We start from the raw sequence: 24,294 nt of genomic DNA, 5'->3' as shown, positions 1-24,294 counted from the left end.
TACTGAGCATCATGTTGGGTGTTTTCTTTCAAAACCAACCTATTAAATGTAATTGAAATATTCAACGTTGTTATGTATTAATAAACACCTAAGTTCTTCCGCCAAATCTTGCTAATGGAAGTTCATAATTAGTGGATTGTAAATAACATAAGGAATTTAGTTGATGTACCTATGCGGTGGTAGTCCCTTTGGTGTTAAGGTATCCAAATACTCTTCATAATAGTAGTTGTTCGTATTATCTTCAGCAGAATGAAATCTCATATATATATTTTGCTATCAACATTTCATTTATTTTTTATTTTAATTTTTTTTAAAGAACGAAAGGAACTACTACATTCCCTGGCTAAAGCATCAAGCCTTAACCTAAATTTTGTTTAACTTCTTTTCATCGTACAAAAGAAACATAGCAGAACACTGGTCTTTGCCTGAAAACCACCTCAAGCTTTAGAAGTCAAATAGAGCAATAAATTAAAATTCAAGGGAGGGTCATATTCAAGTAGTAATAAATTCAGCATAGGTTTCCTTTGGAGGAGCCTTTTTTGCAGCTTCAGCAACTGCTTTCTCTGCCTCAACTAACAATAGTACCAATCTCAGCTTCCTTAAGTTGCCTAAGCCCGTGCTCTTTTGTCATAACAACAACTTTGTGTAGTTCTTCTGCAGGTACTCCCGGATAGAGTTTGGGTTTCTCCCAGTTGCATTGGCTTTCAATGCAGACCAGCAATTTAACATGTTATGTACTCAACGGTAACTGGCTCCTCAAATGTAAGTCTGTGACTCTGATATTCGATACGTTCCCAATTTGTAAGGACTCAGGCATCTGCTTTCAAGCCAGCACAGGCCAAGGCTATATGATTATCTAGATTTACTGTCTTTCTTACTGACCTGGAGTTCTAAAGCTTGGGGTTAGATTGCTTCTCAACTCTAAGAACAACGATGTCAGTTCCACAGTCTCCAACGGTGATGTGACCTTTTCGCACGGCTTCGAGTGTTGTATTCTACCTTGATTAGATGGTCATCGGGAGAGAAAATAGTGACCGCTCTATCGTATCTAGCCATTTTTCGTGCTTAATAGTCAAAGGAGCTTAATAGCTAGGATTCCACTTTGCTATGACTACTGGTGATGCAAACAACTCGGCATCTTTTAGTTATTGATAAGATAAAAAGGAGAAATTTAGCGTAGGGTCGACGAAAAAGTCTTTCATCAACATTTCATTTGGTGATCTACAAATTCATTTCTAATTGGGAAAATTTTCCTTACCAAGCACTTCTCTGGTTTATTCTCACCATTGTGACAACCATTTGACCTGGAAGAAGAATTAAATTATTCTTTATTGTGTGTCCCTCCCCATTTCCATCATGAAGTAAAATTCACTGAATGTTGGATTCGCTCTTATTGAAGTTATTGAATTCATATGCTTAAAATATTATGGATAATTCCTACCAAGAATACAGGAAAAAAAAAAGGCAAACATAAAATTCACAATAACATAATGTCATAAACTAAAGGAAGGATAAATTGATTGGAAAAATATGATAACAGAGAGTTACAATGATAGTCATGAAATAGCACTAACGTAAAGAGATCATAGTCTGATTAACACATACTCACCTTGATGAGAAGTTGATGGCCTAAAACCGCATCACAACCGAGAAGATCCCGTCAATGTCTTCAAAATCATCACCTTGAATCAACACCGTATAACTTCTGGCGATTTACTAAATGTTTGCGATTAATAAGACCGTGTTGTATGATTGTAATTTCTTTTATGGTTAAAACACCCTAATTCATCATGCAACAGAACTCTATTATTATTATACGGAACTCTAAAATTCACGGGAGTACAAATGACACAAAAGATGTGGATGTCCAATACTCTAACAATAGCTACATGAAATAACATCAAATGTTAAGCAAGCAAAATGCCCTCAATAAAGAAACAAAAAAATTTATACCAAACTAAATTGATTAAATTCAGCATGCAGACAACAAGAGTTATATTACTCCCTACATTCGTAAAAAAAGTCCTCCTTTTGGATTGGGCACACCTTTTGACAAATTACTTTTTTTTTTAAAAAAAAGAGTAGTTCGGTGCACTACATCTTTCGCTATGCACGAGGTCCGAGGAAGGGCCGATCACAAGGATCTATTGTACATAGCCTTGGCTTGCATTTTGATGCTGTTTCCAAGGCTTGAACCCGTGACCTCCATGTTACATGGAGGCAACTTCACCAGTTACTTCAAAGCCAAATGTTGTTTCCAAGGCTTGAACCCAAGTCTCCAAGATATATGGAGGCAACTTCACCATTTACTCCAAAGCCCCCCTTCCTTTGACAAATTACTAACTCCAAGAAAATAAAAGAAAACTTTACCAACTTACCCCTAATTAAATTTATATTCTTCCAAGTTGACATTGATTATATTTTATTTAAAAAGGAAAAATTTGGTGGAACATGACCAATTTGTTCTTAGAGGCTGAACCGCTTAAGAAAACATTTATTTAGGAACAAAATCAAAAGGCAAAATGAGCACCTATTTAGGAATAGAGGGATATCTTAGGTGTCATTGATCATTCTGAGACTTGAGGGAGAAATATCCAGATATGTATCTCCCAAACTGGTATTGACACAGTATCATGATCTGCTTCACTGAGTACTATATATAACAATTTGAGCAAGAATAAAAATCACAAGCAAGATACAGTTAGTGTTGTAAGAGTTCTAGTAATCACAGTGAACAAATTAGAGCCTTCTAAAAAAATCTTTATTTCTTTACCTTCTCCCCTATGCATCATGCCCAAATTTGTGCTTGAAAATGCTTTAGTCAATGAAGCAATACGTAATAAGATGGGGATATCTTAGTAGCTTAGCTGGTTGGCAACCTAAACTTTCACTTTGTTGGTGAAGGTTCGATTGCCCATTTTGCAACCCTTCTCCCCTGTGAAAATCAAGCATCACAGCTTGATGATTCATGAACAAGGAAGAAGAAATGAGAGAGTGAAGTTGTAAGCTTTATTCATCATCAAAACCATGTGTTACAATCTGATATTGTACCTTATATAGGCTATGAAAGATAAACAAAATATCTAATAACTACCTCCTTCTAGAATATTCTATTTGACACCTCATTGCACCTAACTAAACATTGTCTAACAACCTCTAACAACTTTTAACCCCTTATACGGTTGACTCAGCAATATACAACTAACTAACTAACTACATATCTACTCCTATCAGTGCTACACATCAGTGGAAAAGGTAGTCACCTATGTGTCAACAACACCATAGTTAAAACATGCCCCCTTAAGCTACAGGGTGCAATATATTTAGCACACCAAGCTTGCCTAATAAATGAGCATGTTGAGCTTGGCTTAGCCCTTTAGTAAGAAGGTCAGCCACTTGGTCCTGAGAGTGAACATGTACAGCTTGTATCAGTCCACTTTTGATCTTGTCCCTGATGAAATGGCAGTCAATCTCTATGTGTTTTGTTCTCTCATGAAACACAGGATTGTTGGCCCACTGAATTGCTGAATTCCTATCATTGAAGACTGATATGGGTAAGGTAATGGGAACCTTGAGTTCCTGAAACAAACCAACTAACCAAGTTATCTCAGCAACTGCTGAAGCCATGCTTCTGTACTCAGCTTCAGCAGAACTCCTGGAAACAGTGTGCTGTTTCTTGGACTTCCAAGAAGTCAAGAATTCACCAAAATGAACTATATAACTAGTAACTGATCTCCTGGTGTTGGGTCAAGCCGCCTAATCTGAGTCACACCAGAAAGTTAGAGTGGTAGAATATTTAGCCTGTAACCAGATTCCTTGACCAACAGAACCTTTGAGGTATCTGACTACCCTAGTAGAAGCCTCCCAGTGTGATCTTTTGGGATGTTGCATAAACTGGCTGAGAGTGTGGACTGCAAAACTGATATCTGGTTTGGTAATAATGGCATACATAAGTTTACCTATTAGTCTTTGATAATAAGAAGCATCAAATAATAAACCATCACCTTGTTCACCTTTGGTTTGATCATACTCAACTGAGGTCAGCCTTACATTGGATTCTAAGGGAGTGATTACAGGTTTTGAACCACTAAGGCCAGTATCTGAAATTAATTCTAAGACATATTTCCTTCGATTTAATATCACCCCTGAAGATGATCTGAGAACTTCAATACCCAAGAAGTATTTGAGATTCCCCAAGTCTTTCATCTTGAACTGCTGCTGCAACTTGGCTTTTGTTGCATCAATCAAAGTAGCACTGCTTCCAGTAAGGAGCAGGTCATCAACATATACAAGAACTATCACTGTGTCATCACCTTGAAGTAGGAAGAAGAGAGAATGTTCATGAGCACTTTGAGTGAATCCAGCATCAAGAAAGGCAAGAGTCAGTTTCAGGTTCCATTATCTGGAAGCCTATTTGAGGCCATACAAGGATTTGAGTAGTTTGCAAACCTTGTGCTCTCATTGGCTTTTGAAACCTTCTGGCAGCACTATGTACACCTTCTATTCAAGATCTCCTTTTAAAAATGCATTATAGACATCAATTTGATAGAGAGTCCATTCTCTAGATACTGCTACAACAATCACACTCCTGACAGTAACCATTTTTGACACTGGTGAATATGTCACATGATAATCAAGCCCTTCTTATTGGCTATATCCCTTGGTAACTAATCTTTCTTTGAACCTTTCCACTTCACCATTTGCAGGATATTTAATCTTATATATCTATTTGGAACCAACAGTGCTCTTCCCTTTGGGCAGGTCAACAATGGTCCATGTGTTGTTTGCCTCTAATGCTTGAATTTCTAACTTCATAGCTTCCACCCATCTTTCATTCTTTACAACTTTTTTGAAGTGTTGAGGCTTAGTCAGAGTAGAGAACCTTGGCAAGTAACACTGATATGCTGGTTTTAATTTACTGTAAGATAGACTGTTGGCTAAGGGGTACTTGCATCTCTGGGATTTTTAAGTGTCAACATAATTATGCATCCACACAGGTGGTTTGCTTGTTCTCGTTGGTCTTTTTGTAGAGGGATGAAGTATGGAACGGTCATCTTGACATATTTCTTCATGAGTGGTGCCAGGTGAAGTTGCACCAGGTACTGCAGCATCAGACGAATCTTAGCAATCAGCAAAAGTATTTGCATCATAAACATGAATGTCCTCTAAAGGAACATCAGCACCAACTTCATCATATATGGAGACCAGGAAATCATTGGTGTCTTCATCAATTTTGGAAGTATCTGCATGCTGTAATTTTGCTTGTGATGGATCAAATGGAAAAGAATCTTCATAAAACACAACATCCCTACTCACTAATAATCCTTTTGAGTTGATGTCCAATAATAAATAAACCCTTTTGAGATTCTTAATATCCTAATAGCACAACAGGTTTAGCTCTTTCAGAGAACTTGTCACCGTAGGGACAACAACCATATAGCATAGACATCCAAACACCCTCAAATGAGACAACTTGGGATCTTTAGAAAATAGCAACTGATATGGGCTCTTACCACTTAGGATTGAGGTTGGCAACCTATTCATGATATAAACTGTAGCTTTTACACATAATCCCCAGTACTTGATGGGCAAATGGGATTGAAACTTAAGAGCTCTAGCAATATTCAATATGTGCCTGTGCTTCCTTTCCACTACTCCATTTTGTTGTGGAGTGTTAGGACAGCTGGTCTGATGTAGAATACCCAGAGACTGGAACAATGTGTGACATTGAGTATTGATAAATTCAGTCCTATTATCAGATCTAATGGTTTTTATCACCACTCCAAACTGTGTTTTAATCATGGATATGAATGTCTTAATAGCTACTGTGGTTTCAGATTTTAGCTGCAACAGATGAATCCAAGTATATCTACTATAGTCATCCACCATAGTCAAGAAATAACACTTATTATCAAATGTAGGTGTTCTATAAGGACCCCATAAATCCATGTGTACAATTTCAAAAACTGTAGAACATTTAGTAGTACTTGTGGGAAATGACACTCTTACTTGTTTAGCTAGTGGGCATACAGTACATTTATTCAATATATTTACATCACTATGATTCATCAAAATGTTTAATTCTCTTAAAACCTGAGGAGCTGGGTACCCAAGTCTTTGGTGCCATAGTCTGCAATTGGGAACAACAACCTCTGCAGTGAACCTGCTGTGTTTTGGTCCTTCCTGAACAACATTATCTCCATTCTCCTTTAAGAACATATCGTCCAACCTCTTGTCTACCAATCCCCTTCACCTTGCCATTGAAGAGGTCCTGAAATATGCAGAAATCAGGATAAAAAGACACAAAGCATGACAGTTCCTTGGTTATCTTAGCAACAGACAACAAATTTAGTCTAAAATCTGGAACAAAGAGAACATCCTTGATCACATCATATGTAAATATGTAAGCTTTTCCTGTGTGAGAAATTGTGACTTCTCAAGCTGTTGCTATCTTTAAACAAGTGTCTATTGGCAGACACATGATGTGTAGCCCCTGAATCTACAATCCAACTATCATTACAAGTCTTCGATAAGAAACAAGTAGTAATACCTGTCATATTGACTTGTTTCATATCCTTGGTATCCTTATTCAACATGTTCATGATTTAATTATACTCTTCATCAGTGAATGTATGTGGTTTTGCCAGTGGTACAGGATTGACATCATAACTGGAACTGGCAGTATCAACTGGTCCTGCTACCATGCTTGTAGTTTGGGAAGACTTACTACCAGTCTGAAATTTAGAGGAGCATAACCCTGTTTTTTCTTGTTTTTCTAATCATTTGGATATCCTATTAGTTTGTAGCAGTTTTCTTTAGTATGACCTGAAATTTGACAGTAGTCACACCTTCTACTCTTGTAATTTGTGTTTCCCTGCTCATAACCATAATTGCGATTCACTTGCATAGCAAGAGGTTCTGATCTGTCGTGTACAACTAAGTGTTGTATCTCATCCTCTATGAGCATGGAATAAGCTTGATTGAGAGTTGCAGTTACTCCCTTAAGTAAGATCTGTCTCCTAGCTTGATCGTAGGACCCATTCAAGCCACTCAAAAATTGTAGAAGTCTCAGTTGACACATATGATCTGAGTATTCTTTGGATTTAAGGCAATCACAGCTAGGATTTGGAACCAGAACATCATACTCACTCCACAAGGTTTTCAACTTATTAAAATAAGCTGAGATTGAATCAGAACCTTGAGAATGCATATTGATTTCACGATGCAATTGATATATACGCACACGATTCACTTTGTCATATCTCTCCTTCAAATTATTCCAGACTGCACAAGCATTTGTAGCATACACGATCCCAGATAGTAAGCTTTCACTCACCGTATTCATGATCCATGAAAGGACAATCGCATTACATGTTTCCTACTGATCATGAAATTCTTCTCTGTATAACTCCTTGTTGCAAGATCCAGTGACAAAGCCATACGTTCTCTTCCCTAAGAGAGCAATTCGCATGGATCGACTCCAAAGACTATAGTTTTCTGAACCAGTCAATTTGATTGGAATGAGTACAGAACTTGAACTATCTGAAGCACCAACGAAGAGAGGATCACTTTGATCAATTTTGGGTGCAGCTATAAAATCAATCAAACTTGCAGAAAAATCAAAGTGCTCTCTGTATCAGCCAACCTGGCTTTGATACCATGTGAAAATTAAGTAGCACAGCTTGATGATTCATGAACAAGGAAGAAGAAATGAGAGAGTGAAGTTGTAAGCTTTATTCATCATCAAAATCACGTGTTACAATCTGATATTATACCTTACATAGGCTATGAAAGATATACAAAATATCTAATAACTACCTCCTTCTAGAATATTCTATTTGACACCGCATTGCACCTAACTAAACATTGTCTAACAACCTATAACAACTTTCAACCCCTTAAATGGCTGACTCAGCAATATACAGCTAATTAGTGCTACACATCAGTGGAACAGGTAGTCACATATGTGTCAACAACACAGTAGTTAAAACACCCCCTCCCTTAAAAAAAAGATAGAGAAACCTAAAAAGCACATCTTTTGCACTAAGTTCATATTTTGACAATAATGCTAGAAAGATTTACCCAAAGACTAACTTTCCATCTAAGAGAAAATCCATATGAAGATACATCATATCGTATGAAGTGCTCTATATTAATCGAAATATCCACAATCTCCAAATAATCAACATTTTCAGGAGGACAAACATTTTTGTTCAAAGTGAACCAACTAAAAGAGTGACCTGAGATAATTAGAAAGGTGATTATTGTCAAGTAAGAATATTCTCTTAAATACCACTGCTTCTTCCAGTTTTATCATTGAAATTTAACTTCAATTAGAAGAAACTAACAATTCTTATAACGAATCTAGTCAGGTGACTAATCGCTAAATCTATGTTCGAGTGACTTTTACATGGAAAAACAACTTAATGCAGGGAACAAAAAGAAGAATCACAAGAATATTTTATGGCATTCAACAATTATAATTGGCCAGACAAAATAAATTACTGGCATATGTTATTTAAATGTACAAAGAGGATCTCTCTCTCTCGTGTAATTCCAAATTCACCGAGTACTTTGGAATGGAGATATTCTTCTTTCTTTCATTCCCAAAGCAAATCAGCACTAAATAATGCATCTTTTGAAGAAAAACTGGACGAATTCACCGAGTGCTCTCTCTCTCTCTCTCTCTCTCTCTCGTGTAATTCCAAATATATAAATGAAATGTATCTAACTATATTTCCATTTCATTGTATGTATTTGTAGGTTCAGGTCACTAAGATAATCATCGACTTTCAACTTTTACAGAAGATTGTACTATATTCTATTGGGTAAACTCATTTTAGAATATTGTACTACTGTTTTGATATTATCAAATGATATTATTTTGTGAATGGGCATAAAGGGGGTTAAAACTGAAGAGAATTTGCATTGACCAAAACTTGAATGGAATTTCACATAATATGATTCTACAGCAACGATCAAAAATCACCAGATAATCAAGCTCGAACATCAATATAGATAATTCAATAATTGAAATGTTACACGTGTAACACACATACGGTGAATCTAGATCATAGTCTGATTAACACATACTCACCTTGATGAGAAGTTGATGGCCTAAAACCGCATCACAACTGAGAAGATCCCGTCAATGTCTTCAAAATCATCACCTTGAATCAACACCACATAACTTTTGGCGATTTACTAAAGTTTTGCGATTAATAAGACCGTGTTGTATGATTGTAATTTCTTTCATGGTTAAAACACCATAATTCATCATGTTTAAAAAACATGCAGCTACAAAGAAGAAAACATCACTAGTAAGAGACGTGTTTGTTCGAATGTTTTTTTTTGCCGCCGAGAGATTTAAGATTGGAAGTATGCGTTTGTGTTAAAGGAGGTGTTGAACCGTTGCTTCTTTTGGGGTTGCTGAAGCATTGCGTTGTTTGTTAATAGGTAGGATTTTTTAATTTTTTTTAATTAGGGTATTTAACTTAATAAGAAGGATATTTTAGTAATTTTACATTAAGTTTTTTTAGTTGATGTTTTAAGGTAATATAGAATAGATATAGATATAGATATAGATATAGATTTAAGGTAGTATAGATATAGATTTCACTTGCAATTTCTCTTGGCTTTCTTTTGTTCCTTCATTAAGATTCATAAAATTCAATAAGTTTCTTTGGCCCGATTCCCATATCTCATTGTTTCCTCAATTAATGCTGCAGAATACAAATTAACAATGAGAAACCCACAACATGTGGGTCAAACTATTGAACACTCTTTTTCGTTGGATTAAAGGTTTTCTCTTTTATCTATTTTTGAGAGAAATAAATAAATAAATATAAACATAATTATTAGTTCTCCTAAAATTCTATGTTCACAAGTTTTTCCATCTGATTCCTTAATCATAGCAATCAAATATTTCCTCTATTGCTTTCTGTTATTAGTTCAACACATTGTTGCTAATATTATTGTTATTACTAAAGTGAAAGAAGATACACCTTTCTTTGGCCAAATAACTGAACTAGTAAAAGGACAAAGCGAAAGAATTCAATTATCTATTAGCAACAATGAGAAAAAAAATTATTTCCTGAAAATAGTAGAAAGGAAAGGTCAAATTAAAACACACATGAAGATGTTGGTAAAGTTCTCCTTAAAATATGCCCTTTGCAAAATACAGAAAATCAAACTCTACAAATCATCACTTACACTGTTGCAATAATTTTGAAGTGTCCCTTATTCATTTTGTGAAAGCGGACCGACTAGGATTGGAAAGAATCCCATCAAAAGAGCATAATCAAATTCATTAATATGTAAACAGTTGCTTACGTTATCCTTTGGATTGTATATCATGATTCTATCATGAAGCATAAGCAAACATTCACCTCTTTTTGACAGAAAAAAAAAGAGTGAGAAAATAAATAATCCACAGGATAGAAAGAATAATTGATAGTAAAAATCTTTCTTCGGGATTCTTTATTCTCATATTCCATAGCCCACGCATCCACGTGAGTAGTCGAATTATTATAAGTCATAGATAGATTACTTTCCAACACTCCCACCACGAGAAATTTATCCTCTCCTCCATAAAAAGGTCGCTCTACCTTTCTCCATTTTTCATTACTCAAATCAAAAGAGGTTATGCTCAAATTGCTTTTTATATCAATACTAGTAGCCCAATAAAGCTTTCCATTCACAAATTTACTTGAGCCAATTAACCACGCCACTCTTCGAGAATAATGTATTGTTCGCCGAGAATCGTCCTTTAGGCTATAGATATTGATCTCTTGAAAGTTATGTGGATAACAAGTAACAAAAAAAATACACACTACCTTATAATCATCATGAATATCATCATATCCAACACCATATTTGCAATGACCACCATCCTTCAATTTAGTTCTAAAATCAAGAAACTTCTTATACTTTCTTATTGCTGGGTTCCATAGGAACAATTCTTTTGCGTCATTTACAAGACAAATCAATCCATTGACAAAACCCTCAATCACACAAGATATACCAGAGTTTTTCATGTGATAATCCTGTTAGGATATACTATTAACCATGTAACTTGTGTTATAGTATTATATTTTCATCTCATGCAAAGACTATTTATTATAGTAATAAAATCATTATTTGAATAGATCATTGTGTTAACATGCGTGTCCTTTGCTTATATAGTAGACAATTTGTGTATGGAGTATTTTAACTCATGCATGAAAGATTAAAATTGTCGGTTCTTATAAGTAATAAATTAACATTGACAATCAAAGATGAGGTAGGACAAACATCTTGATGATTACAACACAAGATTAAATATAATTTGATCTTAATTATGGGAGTGATAATATTCCAACTTCTTGTGCTAGTATATTTCGTATGTATTGAACGGACCAATTAGAGATATTCGTTTGTTCTGAATATTAATAAACGATTTCTCTAGTCCATTACATGTACTTATACTCTTAATCTTGATATATTATTATGATCAATGTGGTTTGTTTTGTTGTTTTAATCTATTAAAAGGCGAAACTCTTTTGTGAGTCAACATATTCCTGATAGGTTGGATGATGACGAATCACTTAGTGAAATATTAATTAGTTGATAGAACCATATCTCGGACATGAGATAGAAGACACCCCTTTATGGTTGCTTATAAGTTTTCACGTGAAAATCCTGGAGGTGGATTTTATATCCATCATGTGAAATAAGTTAAGCATTATAAATAAAGGATTAAATTAATCAATGAGTTAAATTTTTCAGAGAATTTAATTTAATTGATCGGTGTCGGTAATTCTAACATGGGGAGTTAAATAAGATGTAGTGGTAGATTTTGAAATTAAATCGAGGAGTGCAATTACATATTTTTAGTGGAATAATTTATAATTTATTATGATATGATAATTCATTCATTACCAAATTAATATCGTAATTGGAAGCCTCAGTTAATAAATTTGCGGTCCCTACTATACCTGATTAACTAATCAATTTTGAAAAGAAAAAAGGTTATTTTTAGAAGAAGTAATATTACTTGTCTTCTATATAAAGTGTCTTTAATATCAATAAACTGGGTTTTTAATACCATTAAAAGGGCTGAAAACATTTTGCCATTATTAGGGCTAATTAATAAAAAAATACTTTGCCCATTTAGTGCCATTAAGGTAGAGATAATGGATAAATATCTTTTCCCTTTCATTCTACAAGGGAAGATTGGGATAAATAAGGGAGTCTTTTTCCGTAAAGTAAGATAATCCTTTTTCAGTAAAAATAAGTCGCTTGCCCATAAAAGTATTGATTAAAAAAGGTTAATCAGGAAGTTGAATAAGTTACAGGCAAGACTACTGATAAGATGACACTGCGTAAAAATAGGAGTGGATAAGTAACATGCTTTCAACACTTATCACATTAGCTGAAGTAGATACAAAGGAGAGGATAAGTGTAGCATCTAGAAGTCGAGTTGACTAAGAAGTCCTGCATAGACTATGAGATAGAAAAGAAAAGTCCTATTCAAGTAAGGAGAGAGAGACAACAGCAAAGATGGAGTGAAGCTACCTGGAAGTCCTATTGAAGATAGACGAGTATATCAACTAAAGGACTCCATCAGGAGTTGGTATAAATACAACAAATGACATTCAAGTGTTTCACTCATGCACTGAAAAAGATAGTCAATAATCCGCAAACCAGTTCTACAACTTGAAGAAGCTAGTAGAGTAACCTGGTCCTTTACTTAGAGTCATAGACTTTGTGTAATAGGTTTGTCATTGAGTCATATTGAGTTGTAATCTCTAGTCTCAGTGAAGTATAAACTGAGTTAAGATTAACTTCTTCAAGTTGGGGAACTCGAAGACTTGGCAACAATTATCTTGGGAAGATTAGTGTTTTGTAGAAGTAGGAGTTAGAAGTTTTAATTCCTACTTTACAAGAAGTTTTGTAATTTGTTGATTGTTGAGGCTCAAGAGTTATAGTGAAGTTGTAGTTAAATCCTGTAGAGGTACAGCTCGTGGTCTTTTACACCTTTCTTGAGCCAGGTGTTTTCCACGTAAAATACTATCTTCAAGTTTTACTTCAATAAATCACGTTATCATTCCATAGATATACAACTAAGTAGAGTAAAATATTAAAATTGGTAGGGCACACACTCTAACAAGTGGTATCAAAGCGAGGTTGTCTTAAATAAGGCTAGCACCTAAGAAAAGATCACAATGATGAATTCTGCACCTCCTACTAGTCATAGTGAAGGTCAGTCAACCATTAGACCTCCACTCTTTGATGACTCTCACTTTATCTGGTGGAAAGCAAGGATGAAGATGTTCATCCAAGGTGAAGACTCTGAATTATGGGATAGGATTACTGATGGTCCTACCATTCGAATAAAGATGGTTGATGGTGAACAAGTCAGAAAGGTAAGGAGTGAATTTACTGTTGATGACTTTGTGGCTGTAAGGAAAACTACAAAATCTAAGAATATCCTAGTCTATTGATTAGGACCTGTTGAATACAACAGAGTTTTAACTTGTACTACTGTTAAGCAATTTGGGATGCATTGGTAAATGCACATGAGGGTACCTCTCAAATAAGGAAATTCAGAATTTCCCTTCTCTTTACTGAGTATGAGACATTCAAGATGAATGAAAATGAATCCCTACATGAGATGATGACAAGGCTTGCAAACTTAACAAATAAGTTGACTTCCTTCGACAAAGTCATCACTGAGGAGGAACAAATTGAAAAGGTACTAAGGGTACTGCCAAAAACAAAATAGAATATTAAGGTAACTACAATTAGGGAGGCTAATAAGGATCTTACAGGCATGTCCTTGGATGAAATAGTTGGAAATTTGATAACTTATGAAATGGAAGTTGATGGAACCAAAGAACATGATGTTCCTAAGAAAATCTTGGCATTGAAGGCTTCTGATAGTGATGATTAATTTGAACTTGATAAGGAACAAATTGCCTTCATAACCAAGAACTTCAACAAATTCTTCAAAACGAAGAAAGGAACAAGTGGCAAGAAGCATTCAAATGACAATCCAAATGAATGCTACAAGTGTGGTAAGATTGATCATCAGATCAGAGACTATCCAGTCTGGGAAATAGAGTGGAAAAAGGAAAGGGCTGAAAAGAAACTAAAAGAAAAGGCAAAAAGAAACTAAGAACATGCAATGATAGAAGCCTGAGGGTCTGACTCAGATGATGATAAACTGATGAAACTGCATTTAAAGCACTTAGTGATTCAGACTTAGATCAAGAAGATGATGCTATTGAGGTAAGCATACTTGAACTTAAAGAAAAGATACACTTGTTTTCTAAATCAAAACTTGTTTCCTTGATGAGTGCACTAATTGATGATTTCCAAGAATTGACTTCTGATAGGGATGAGCTATTCAACAGTTTTGTAAGCCTTAAATTTGATCTCATTGAATTAAAGGCCTATAAAGTTACAGTTGACAATGAAAATTGCACTCTCAAGAAATAGATTGCAGAACTTTATTCTTCTAATATTGATCTTAAGTCTAAAATCCTTAAATTATCTCTCACTAAAAATGAAAAAAAAAAACCATGAGTAAAGAATAAGAAAGTGTTGAACTTGAACTAGAAAAGTGTAAACTAGAGTGTAGTAATGCAATTGACATGATAAAAAAATTGAGTCAAGAAATCTCTATACTGAAACTTGATCTTGAAAGAGCTAGTAGGTGGACAAATTTATCAAGAATTATTCATAAATTAAGTGAAAGAAGTCACAATGCAAAGGCGGGATTGGGATTCCATAAAGGTAGTGCTGATCCTAAAAATTTATGTTATATCTGTGGAAACCCTGGACATCCAACCACTGAATGTCCAGTAGCTTCTAAAAGTATATTAAACAATCAAAACCTGGAAAATAAATTCCCTCAGACCAAAAAGAAAAGAACTAGTTCAGGTCAGAGAAATAGGTTGCACTACATGTTGCCACATGGACTAGAAGAAATTTGATTCATCCTTTTACTCATAAAATAGGATACAGGCTTCTCTGGCTTCCTAAGTCTAACCATTGATTTCTTTTGCAGGAGAAAGTGAATGGAAGCAAAAGGCATTAGTACTTGGACAGTGCTTTCTCAAGACACATGATTGGTGATAAGAAAAAGTTCCCTTTCACTCTAAAAAATCAATGGAGGAGGAATTTATTTTTGTGATGGAAAAAAGAGAATCATTACTGGAGTTGGAAAAATTTGCTCATCTGAGTCAAGAGCATTGAAAGATGTCTATCTTATAGAAGGATTGAAGTAAAACCTACTGAGCATTTCACAGCTGTGTGATAAAGGTATTAAAGTTATTTTCATGTCTACAGGTGTCAAAGTTAAGAAAATGGACACCAAGGAGCTTATGCTCACTGCTAGAAGATATAGAAATGTGTATAAAGCTGACATAATGGCAATAGCAAGGTCGGAGTTGACTTGTCGAAATACAATTGAAAATGATCCCCTCCTTTGGCACAGAAGACTTAGACATGGAAGTTTGAAGAAACTAAACACACTTTCCTCCAAAGATATGGTATCAAGATTACCCAAGCCCAAGTTTAAAGAGAAAAAGTTATGTAGTGCTTGTGTAAGGGGGAAGCAGGTAAGATCTTTTTTTAAGTCAAAGAACCATGTTAGCACTACCAAGTGCCTTGACCTGGTTCATATAGATCTGTATGGACCAATGAGACTTCAAAGCAGAGGTGGAAAAAGGTATGTTTTTGTAATTGTTGATGATTATTCCCGGTTCACCTGGACTTTGTTTCTAGCCTCTAAAGAAGTTGCCTTTGATGCCTTTACAATTTTTATCAAGAGAATTGAAAAGAAACTGGGCACTTCATTAGTTTCCATAAGATCTGACCATGGTACAGAATTTGAGAATGTCAAGTTCTTACAATTTTTTTCAGAAAATGGTATAGATCATAACTTCTCTGCTTCTTGAACACCACAACAAAATGGAGTGGTGAAAAGGAAGAATAGAACCTTAGAAGATATGGCTAGAACAATGATTCTTGCAACAAATATTGCTAAAAACCTTTAGGTTGAGGAAATAAGTACTGCTGTATATATCATAAATAGGTGCATGATCAGACCTATTTTAGAGAAGACTCCCTATGAATTACTAAAAGAAAGAAAGCCAAACATTTCTCATTTTAGAACCTTTGGTTGTAAATGTTTCATACATAATAATAGAAAGGATAATCTGGGAAAATTTGATGAAAAGTAATGAGGGAATCTTATTAGGTTACTCACTTTATAGTAAGGATTATAGGGTTCTAAACATTAGAACAAACTGTGTTGAAGAAAGCATGCATGTAGTTTTTGATGAATCCTATGTTAAGACTAACCTGCAGGAAGGAAGTAACTCTGACCAATAGGTTACACAACCCTGTTCATTGACTGGAACTACCAAACATGGAGACACTTCATCAAGGGAAACTGAATCTGGAGGCACAATGACAGGGGAACTGAGCCACCAACTACCCCAGCTTAGAACATTAGTAGTGATCCTAGTAGCTCACTAGCCTTGGTCCCTAAAGGCTACAAGTATCAAGGATCACATCCTATTAAGAATGTTCTCACTGATCTCACTTCTGGGATCACTACAAGGTCTGGATTAAGAAGTATATGTGCCTTCAAGGCATTCCTATTAGGGATTGAGCCAAAGAAGGTAACTGAGGTATTACTTGATACTGATTGGATTATACCCATGCAGGAAGAGTTGAATCAGTTTGAGAGAAGCAAAGTATGACACTTAGTTCCTCTTCCAAAAGATAGAACATTAATTGGGATTAAGTGGGTGTATAAAAATAAAGTTGATGATCATGGAACAGTTACATGGAATAAGGCAAGATTGGTGGTCCAAGGATATAATCAAGAAGAAGGCATAGATTTTGATGAGACTTTTGCTCATGTAGCCAAAATTGAAGCTATTAGATTACTTATTGCATTTTCTGCCTACATGGAGTTTATTCTATATCAAATAAATGTTAAGAGTGCATTCTTGAATGACATTCTCAAAGAGGAAGTATATGTTAAGAAACCTCCAGGGTTTGAAGCAAGGAGTTTCTTGATCGTGTGTATAAACTGGATAAGGCCTTGTATGGGTTGAAACAAGCTTCTAGAGCTTGGTATGAGAGATTGTCAAAGTTTCTACTGGAGCATGGATATACTAGAGGTAAAATTGACAACACTCTTTTCTTAAAACTGATGAAAAAGATTTATTGGTTGTGAAAGTGTATGTAGATGACATTATTTTTGGCTCTACAAAAATGAACATGAATCATGATTTTGCCAAACTCATGAGCTGTGAATTTAGGATGAGCATGATGGGGGAGCTAAACTACTTCTTGGGATTGCAAATAAGACAGACATGATCTAGAACAATGATCCATCAGCATAAGTATGTAAAAGAACTTCTCAAGAAATTATCCATGGAAAAACCAAATAGAAATTAGCACTCTAATATAGAGGGATAAAACAAGTCCTGATATAGAGCAAAAGATATACAAAGGGATGATAGGGTGAGGAATTATTGGGCCATTGCTATATTTTACAGCAAGCAGGCCTGATATTGTATTCAATATAGAATTATATTCTAGATTTCAAGGAAATCCTAAAGAGTCTCATCTAAAGTCTATAAAAAGGATCTTTAGATATCTCAAAGGTACCAGTGATCTTGGATTATAGTACCCAAAAGGTAGTAATTTCAACTTGGTTGGATATTCTGATGCTGACTATACAGGATATTTGGTTGACAGAAAGAGTACCACAGGCATGGTACAATTCCTTGGATCATGTTTAATTACCTGGTCCACCAAGAAGCAAAATTCAGTAGCCTTGTCTACTGCTGAAGCTAAATATGTTGCTGCAGGATCTTGTTGTTCCCAATTATTATGTATTAAGCAACAACTTATGGATTTATGAATAGATGTTGGATGTGTTCCTTTTTTTTGTGATAATAAAAGTTCCATCAACATAGCCAAAAATCCTGTTCAACATAAAAGAACTAAGCATATTGATATTAGGCATCACTTTCTTAGAGATAATGTTGAAAAAGGTCATATATCAATTATGTTTTGTTCTATTGAGAAAAAAAATACTGACATATTCACTAAGGCTTTGAGTAGAGAACACTTTGAAAAAAATAGGTTATCCTTGGGGATGATTAAAATTGTATAAAACTCCCTCAATGATTGACTAAAATAAAGCTGCTCTTAAGTGATTGTTGATTAATTCATTCTTACACATTTAATTGTATATACTATTTCCAAGATTTTAGGGTAAATTAACTTAGCTATGTGTTGATTTTGCAGAAATACTGGAGCATCAAGCTAATTTTGTCCATTGTTTATTCAGAACTCAGGTATGATTATTGCTTGCCCATTATATCATAAAGAGAAGTAGGTTGTCTACATGTTTCTTTATGTTAGACTTAAATCGCCAAAACTCAAAAGTCATTCTCCTTCAAAAAGGCTGCCAGACCTTTCCCATCAGAACTGAACCCCTTAATCAATACGTTTCTTCCACCACATACACTTCACATTATGTTTCATCTTCTTTCTTTCCTTCTTAAATATGCTTCCTCCCTTTCTTTACTCTTTACTCTTCACTCTTTCTTTAACTTCTGTAAAATCACAACAAATTTTTTTTCAATAGCATCTTCCTCACCCTCTTCCTCTACAGAATCTACTCCCTCTATTGCCATTATACTTCATCTAAACATTACCTTACCCCCACTCATTCCACCCCTAATTTCTATCAAACTGTCAGATTTTGCAGTTTTAAAGAACCTAAAAACCCCTTTACCAATTTTTCTTCAAATCCATCACCATCATCTGAACCCTCACTACCACCTCTGATTCCTCTTTAGATTCTTGACCGTGATGATATTCCTATTGCTGAACTAATTCCTAGAAGGTCCAAAACTAATACTAAACAAAAAACCAATCTTCAACCACCATCGAAGTTGATGACAATGCCTCATTAAAATCCTTCCCTACTGTTCCAACTCCTCGTACTCTTCATACTAGGGGTAAAAAGCAACAGGAATTTGCTTCCTTGGAAGAGGCACTTAAAGCCAGTAAAAGAAAACATATTGATATATCTGCTTCTCCACCTCCTCATGATTCACCTCCTGATATTCTTCTTCGATTAAAAAGAAAGAAGAAGACAATCATTGCTAAAGTCTCAAAACCCTCCTTGTCTCATAAATCATCATCTAAAAACACTTAAAAGGCTTCCTCTTCTTCTAAATCCAACCCTACTGTTAAAGACTCCTCATCCTCCAAAGTTAATCCTCCAAGGTCCACTTCTCATCCAAATAAATAGGTAAACAAACCTGTTCCTTCTGACTCATCTTATTATGAGCCCCCTCTGGATGCTACTACTGAGTTATATCCTAATTTTGAGGTTTCAAAACGATCCTCACATTAGGACACTCTTGAGAAACACCATCTTGACTTTCAAAAGCAAAAATTAGATAGAGGGAGGGTCATTAGTGGTTTTGGGGGTGTTGATATGCAGGCTTTGTTGGGAAAATTAGAGTTTCAAGGAAGGTTACACCTATTCCTTCAGGGTGACCTTCAGAGAAGATTTGCCAAAACTGAAGTGTATGAGTTCTACACAAATAGGGTGGTCATTGGTGAGATAATTTCAACTTTTGTTCAAAAGGTTACAATGAACCTTTTTATTGCTGATATTGCTAGGATTTTGCATATTTCTTCTGGGGGTGAGGTCACTATGTCAAAGGTACTTGTCCACCTCTTGACAATCTTGCCTATGTTCTTGACATATGTATAAAGCTCTATGGAAATCCTTACCTGATCACTCATAGAATACTTCTTAAGAGGGAGATGTCTCCACTCCACCAACTCTATTTTGATGTAGTGCATAAGATGATTATCCCTAGGAAGGCCAGTAGAATTATGGTTAGTTTTCTTGACCTTACTCTTATGGAACTGTTGGACACTGAGGTGAAAATTAATTTTCCTCAACTCATATTGAAGCATATACGAAGGTTCTTCTTAAGGAAGAGAATGGACATGCCCTCCTTTATGAATTTTGTCTCACACCTATGTTTAAGGAGTTTGAGGTATCTGCCCAAGTGTGGTTTTCATAGACTACCAAGGATATCATAGGGAATGTGAACGACATGATGTTACCTGTTTCTCTGAGGAGTGCTGATAACTATATACAAAGGTTGAGAAATGTCCTTGCTATAAAATAGGCTGAGGTAGAGGTTACTCAAGTTGCGTTAGAGGCTGCTTAGGCTGCTCATGAGGATGAGAAAAGGGTTATTCAAGCTCAAATTACTTATCTCAAAACCACTTTAGAAAAGGAAAGAGCTGAGAATGTTGATGTTATTAGGAAGCTGACCTTTCTTATCTCCTCCTCCTCATCCACTTAAGCCCCTTCTTAGTGCCTTAGGCATATTTTCCTTGTTGTCTCTTGGTCTATGTTGTTTCTTTTTTTTCTATTAATGGGTTATGATAATTGTATCTTGTTCTATGAATGAAATGGACCTTTTTTCTTAATATGTTCTTCTTCTATTTTTTCGTAATGCATTGTTGTTCTTTTGCTCTGATTTTTGATTGTTTTAGTAATAGCCCTAGTGGCCATGAATTATTAAACAGTTATCACTTGTTGGAGCCAGCTTTTCAATGATGCCAAAAGGAGGAATAATAGATTATACAATGCTTATAACTCAATGACTAACCTGTTTCATTCTATAATTCTCTATTTTAATCTTTTATTGAGTGTGTCAGGATTTTAAAAATGGATGATGTATGGATGATGTGCTGCTAAGTTTGTCATCATCAAAAAATAGGAATTTGTTAGGGAATGTGAAGTTTTGATGATGGACATATGAATAAAACATGTTGTGCAAGTTGTTCTATACAAGTGAACAAGTTACAAGCAAGACTACTGATAAGATGACACTGCATAAAAATACGAGTGGATAAGTAACATGCTTTCAACACTTATCACATTAGTTGAAGTAGATGCGAAGAATAGGATAAGTGCAACATCTAAAAGTTGAGTTGATTAAGAAGTCCTGCATAGACTATGAGATAGAAAAGAAGAGTCCTATTCAAATAAGGAGAGAGAGACAACAGCAAAGACGGAGTGATACTACCTGGTAGTCCTATTGAAGATAGGCGAGTACATCAACTAAAGGACTCCATCAGGAGTTGGCTTAAATAAAACAAATGACATTTAAGTGTTTCACTCATGCACTAAAAAAAAGTCAACAATTAGCAAACATGTTCTACCACTTGAAGAAGCTAGTGGACCAAACTGGTCCTTTACTTAGAGTCATAGACTTTGTGTAATAGGTTGGTCATTGATTCATATTAAGTTGTAATCTCTAGTCACAGTGAAGTATAAACTGAGTTAGGATTAACGTCTTCAAGTTGGGGAACTCAAAGACTTAGGAACACTTATCTTGGGAAGATTAGTTTTTTATAGAAGTAGGAGTTAGAATTTTTAATTTCTAGATTACAAGAAGTCTTGTAATTTGTTGATTGTTGAGGCTCAAGAGTTATAGTGAAGTTGGGGTTATATCTTGTAGAGGTACAGGTCATTTTTTTAAACCTTTCTTGAGCCGAGTATTTTTTATGTAAAAATACTATGTTCAAGTTTTATTTCTGTGAACCACATTATCTTACATGTTCCACAGATAGGCAACTAAGTAGAGTAAAATATTAAAATTGGTAGGGCATGCACTCTAACAAAGGTGTTGAAAGAACTGTGTGAAGGCTTTAAGAGGTAAGTTTTTTTATTTTCATTTTGGTTATGTTATCTGGATATATGTAAGTTATTGTTCCTATATAATTATTGCTTCCGCTGTGCATGTTCTAATAATTGGTACCGGTAGTCTTCTTACATATGCTAGATAATGTAAAAGAAATTACATGATTTGTTGTACATATTTTGGATAATAATTATATAAATTATGTTGTTGCTGGTTGCTTTTCATGTTTTTGATATCATATTGTTGCTGGCTATTTTTCATGTTTTTGATGATGTTACTGATTCCAACAGAATTTAAGTTTATCATCAAGGAAGCATAAGAATTTTGCATAGTCTTGCAAAAATTAGTTTTGTAGATTAATTGAAAAAGATGATGAGTCTCGACTACGACTAACTATAGTCGTTACTCACTGTATGAAAAGTACCAGTAAGGCCAAGCAGTGCAGGCAACTCTACTGTCCCTTACAATAGCTCGGTCATAATTGTCGATTTGGTCGGTTTTGGAGTTTTTTAGTTTTTTGACAAACTCTGAATGACTTGAAATTTGGTACGTTTATTGAAAATGACCCACTGAACAATACACATAGTGTACTATGATCCAGGACTTCTTTTTGCCATTCGGGGTCATTTTGATGAGCTTTTGGGCGTTTTTATGTTTTTGAAAAAATTAAAAATTCTAAAATAATTATTTTTTGCAAACCAATGGTGATAGGGATCTTACCTTATGATTTACAGTGGTTAATAATAGTACATAATGTGAGTTTACATGTTGACATCGGTCAGCTTCCCCATCTGATAAACTTGTATATTGTAATACTGTCTTATAGTCTCTTGTTTCTGATGACTTATATTAACTTTCCAATTAAGTTACATATTGGTTCAATGGTATAGAGACTTATGAAATGTGATATTTATCTAACTAAAATCAACAGTTGAATCTCCAACTGAGTTGGTTCTGTTTCATTTAAGAGATAAAATATCTGTCATTACATGTATATTTGCTAAAATGGTTAAGTTTCCCTTACGATTCTAACTGTTTATGTGCATGGTTATATGTGTGATATGATTTTAAAGAATTTTATTATTCTACAGTATGTATAATAATCTATTTTAATTTGACTATATAACAGACTAACCATGTCTTCATTCAATCCCTTAACTTCTATCCTGAATAAAAAAAAATTAGAAGGCCCTAACTATGTGGACTGGAAACATAATTTGGATATTGTTCTTACTGCTGAAGACTTTAAATTTGTGATGGTTGGGGAATGTCCTGTTAAGTCGAATGAACCCACTGATGATGAGATTAAAGCCTACGATAAGTGGGTCAAGACTGACGAGATGACAAGATGCTACATTCTTGCCTCTATGGCAAATATGTTGCATCATAAACATAATTCCATGACTACTGCTTATGATATGAATGAATCTCTCAAAGAGATATTTGGTAAGCAAAATCGTGCTTCAAAGAAGAAGGCCAAGAAAGCTCTTTTGACCACGAAAATGGTTGAAGGAACTTCGATAAGGGAATATGTTCTCAACATGATGAGTCTATTGAACGACCTAGAAGTTCTTGGTACGGTTATTGATAAGGAGTCTTAGGTTGAGATGGTCCTACAGAATCTTTCAGACCATTTTCAGCAGATTCAATTAAGCAATCTATTGAATAAGCTAAAAGTGGTAGAATCTATCATTAAGCAATAAGCTTCTCCTGTGGCGTTGATGGTTGACAAACCTTTGTCTTCGACTTGTAAGCTGAAAGGCAAAAATAAAAAGAAAAAGAAACCTTATAAAGTTTCTGGTGCTGATGGTGGTATGGCTAAGCCTAAGGAAAAATGCTATCATTGCAAGCAACCTGGTCATTATAAGAAACAGTGTCCCATCTACATAGTTAAGATGCAGAAACAAGGTACATCTTTTTCATATGTTGTTGAAACATGTTTAGCGGTTGTTTCTACCCAATTTTGAGCTATAGATTCGGGAGCCACTAATCATATCTGCACATCCTTGCAGGGGTTTCAGGAAACACGACGCCTAAGAGAAAATTAACTAAACGTGTTTCAAGAAAATGGAAAACCAGCACTAGCCTTAGCTATAGGAAATATTTCTATTTCGTTTAGTAGTTTTGGACTTTTAAGACTGTATAATGTTATTTACGTACCTTCTATAAGAAGGAATTTTCTTTCGGTTTCAAAAATAATGGATGTTGGTTACAATGTTTGTTTTGCTAATAATTGTGCAATTATTAAGTTTAATAAGCATTTTATTATTTGTTCTCCTAAAATAGATGATTTGTTTGTATTTGATGTTTGCCATGATATGCTACGAAAAATGGAACTTAAATAGACTGATCAATCACATATAAGAAAATGTATTTTGGAATTCAGTGAAACATACTTATGGCACTAACGTCTAATTCTTATTAACTTAAATAGGATATTGTAAGACCCCGGAAAGTTCCCTCATGGTCTGAGCCTTAGAGCATATCAAGTGAAGTGTAATTCAGGCCCTAAAAGATTGGTAAGTGACTTTCCAAG

At 34.9% G+C, this 24,294-nt stretch overlaps 1 protein-coding gene and 1 pseudogene across 1 annotated transcript; one reads left to right on the top strand and one right to left on the bottom strand.

Moving 5' to 3' along the window:
- Positions 1-487: 487 nt before the first annotated feature.
- Positions 488-5,312, bottom strand: LOC124900103 (annotated as a pseudogene).
- A 17,582-nt stretch (positions 5,313-22,894) lies between these two features.
- Positions 22,895-23,359, top strand: LOC107876808. Its single transcript, XM_016723654.2, has one exon. The coding sequence runs from the start codon at positions 22,895-22,897 to the stop codon at positions 23,357-23,359; it is 465 nt and encodes a 154-aa protein (XP_016579140.2).
- The last annotated feature ends 935 nt before the right edge of the window (positions 23,360-24,294 follow it).

Source organism: Capsicum annuum, chromosome 7 (genome assembly GCF_002878395.1).
Source record: "Capsicum annuum cultivar UCD-10X-F1 chromosome 7, UCD10Xv1.1, whole genome shotgun sequence".
Taxonomy (NCBI): domain Eukaryota; kingdom Viridiplantae; phylum Streptophyta; class Magnoliopsida; order Solanales; family Solanaceae; genus Capsicum; species Capsicum annuum.
The sequence above is the reverse complement of the archived record's forward strand: the minus strand, read 5'-3'. Positions and strand labels throughout refer to the sequence as shown.

Coding starts and splice junctions, on each gene's coding strand:
- LOC107876808 (XM_016723654.2), top strand. CDS start 22,895: ATGTCTTCATTCAATCCCTTAACTTCTATCCTGAATAAAAAAAAATTA.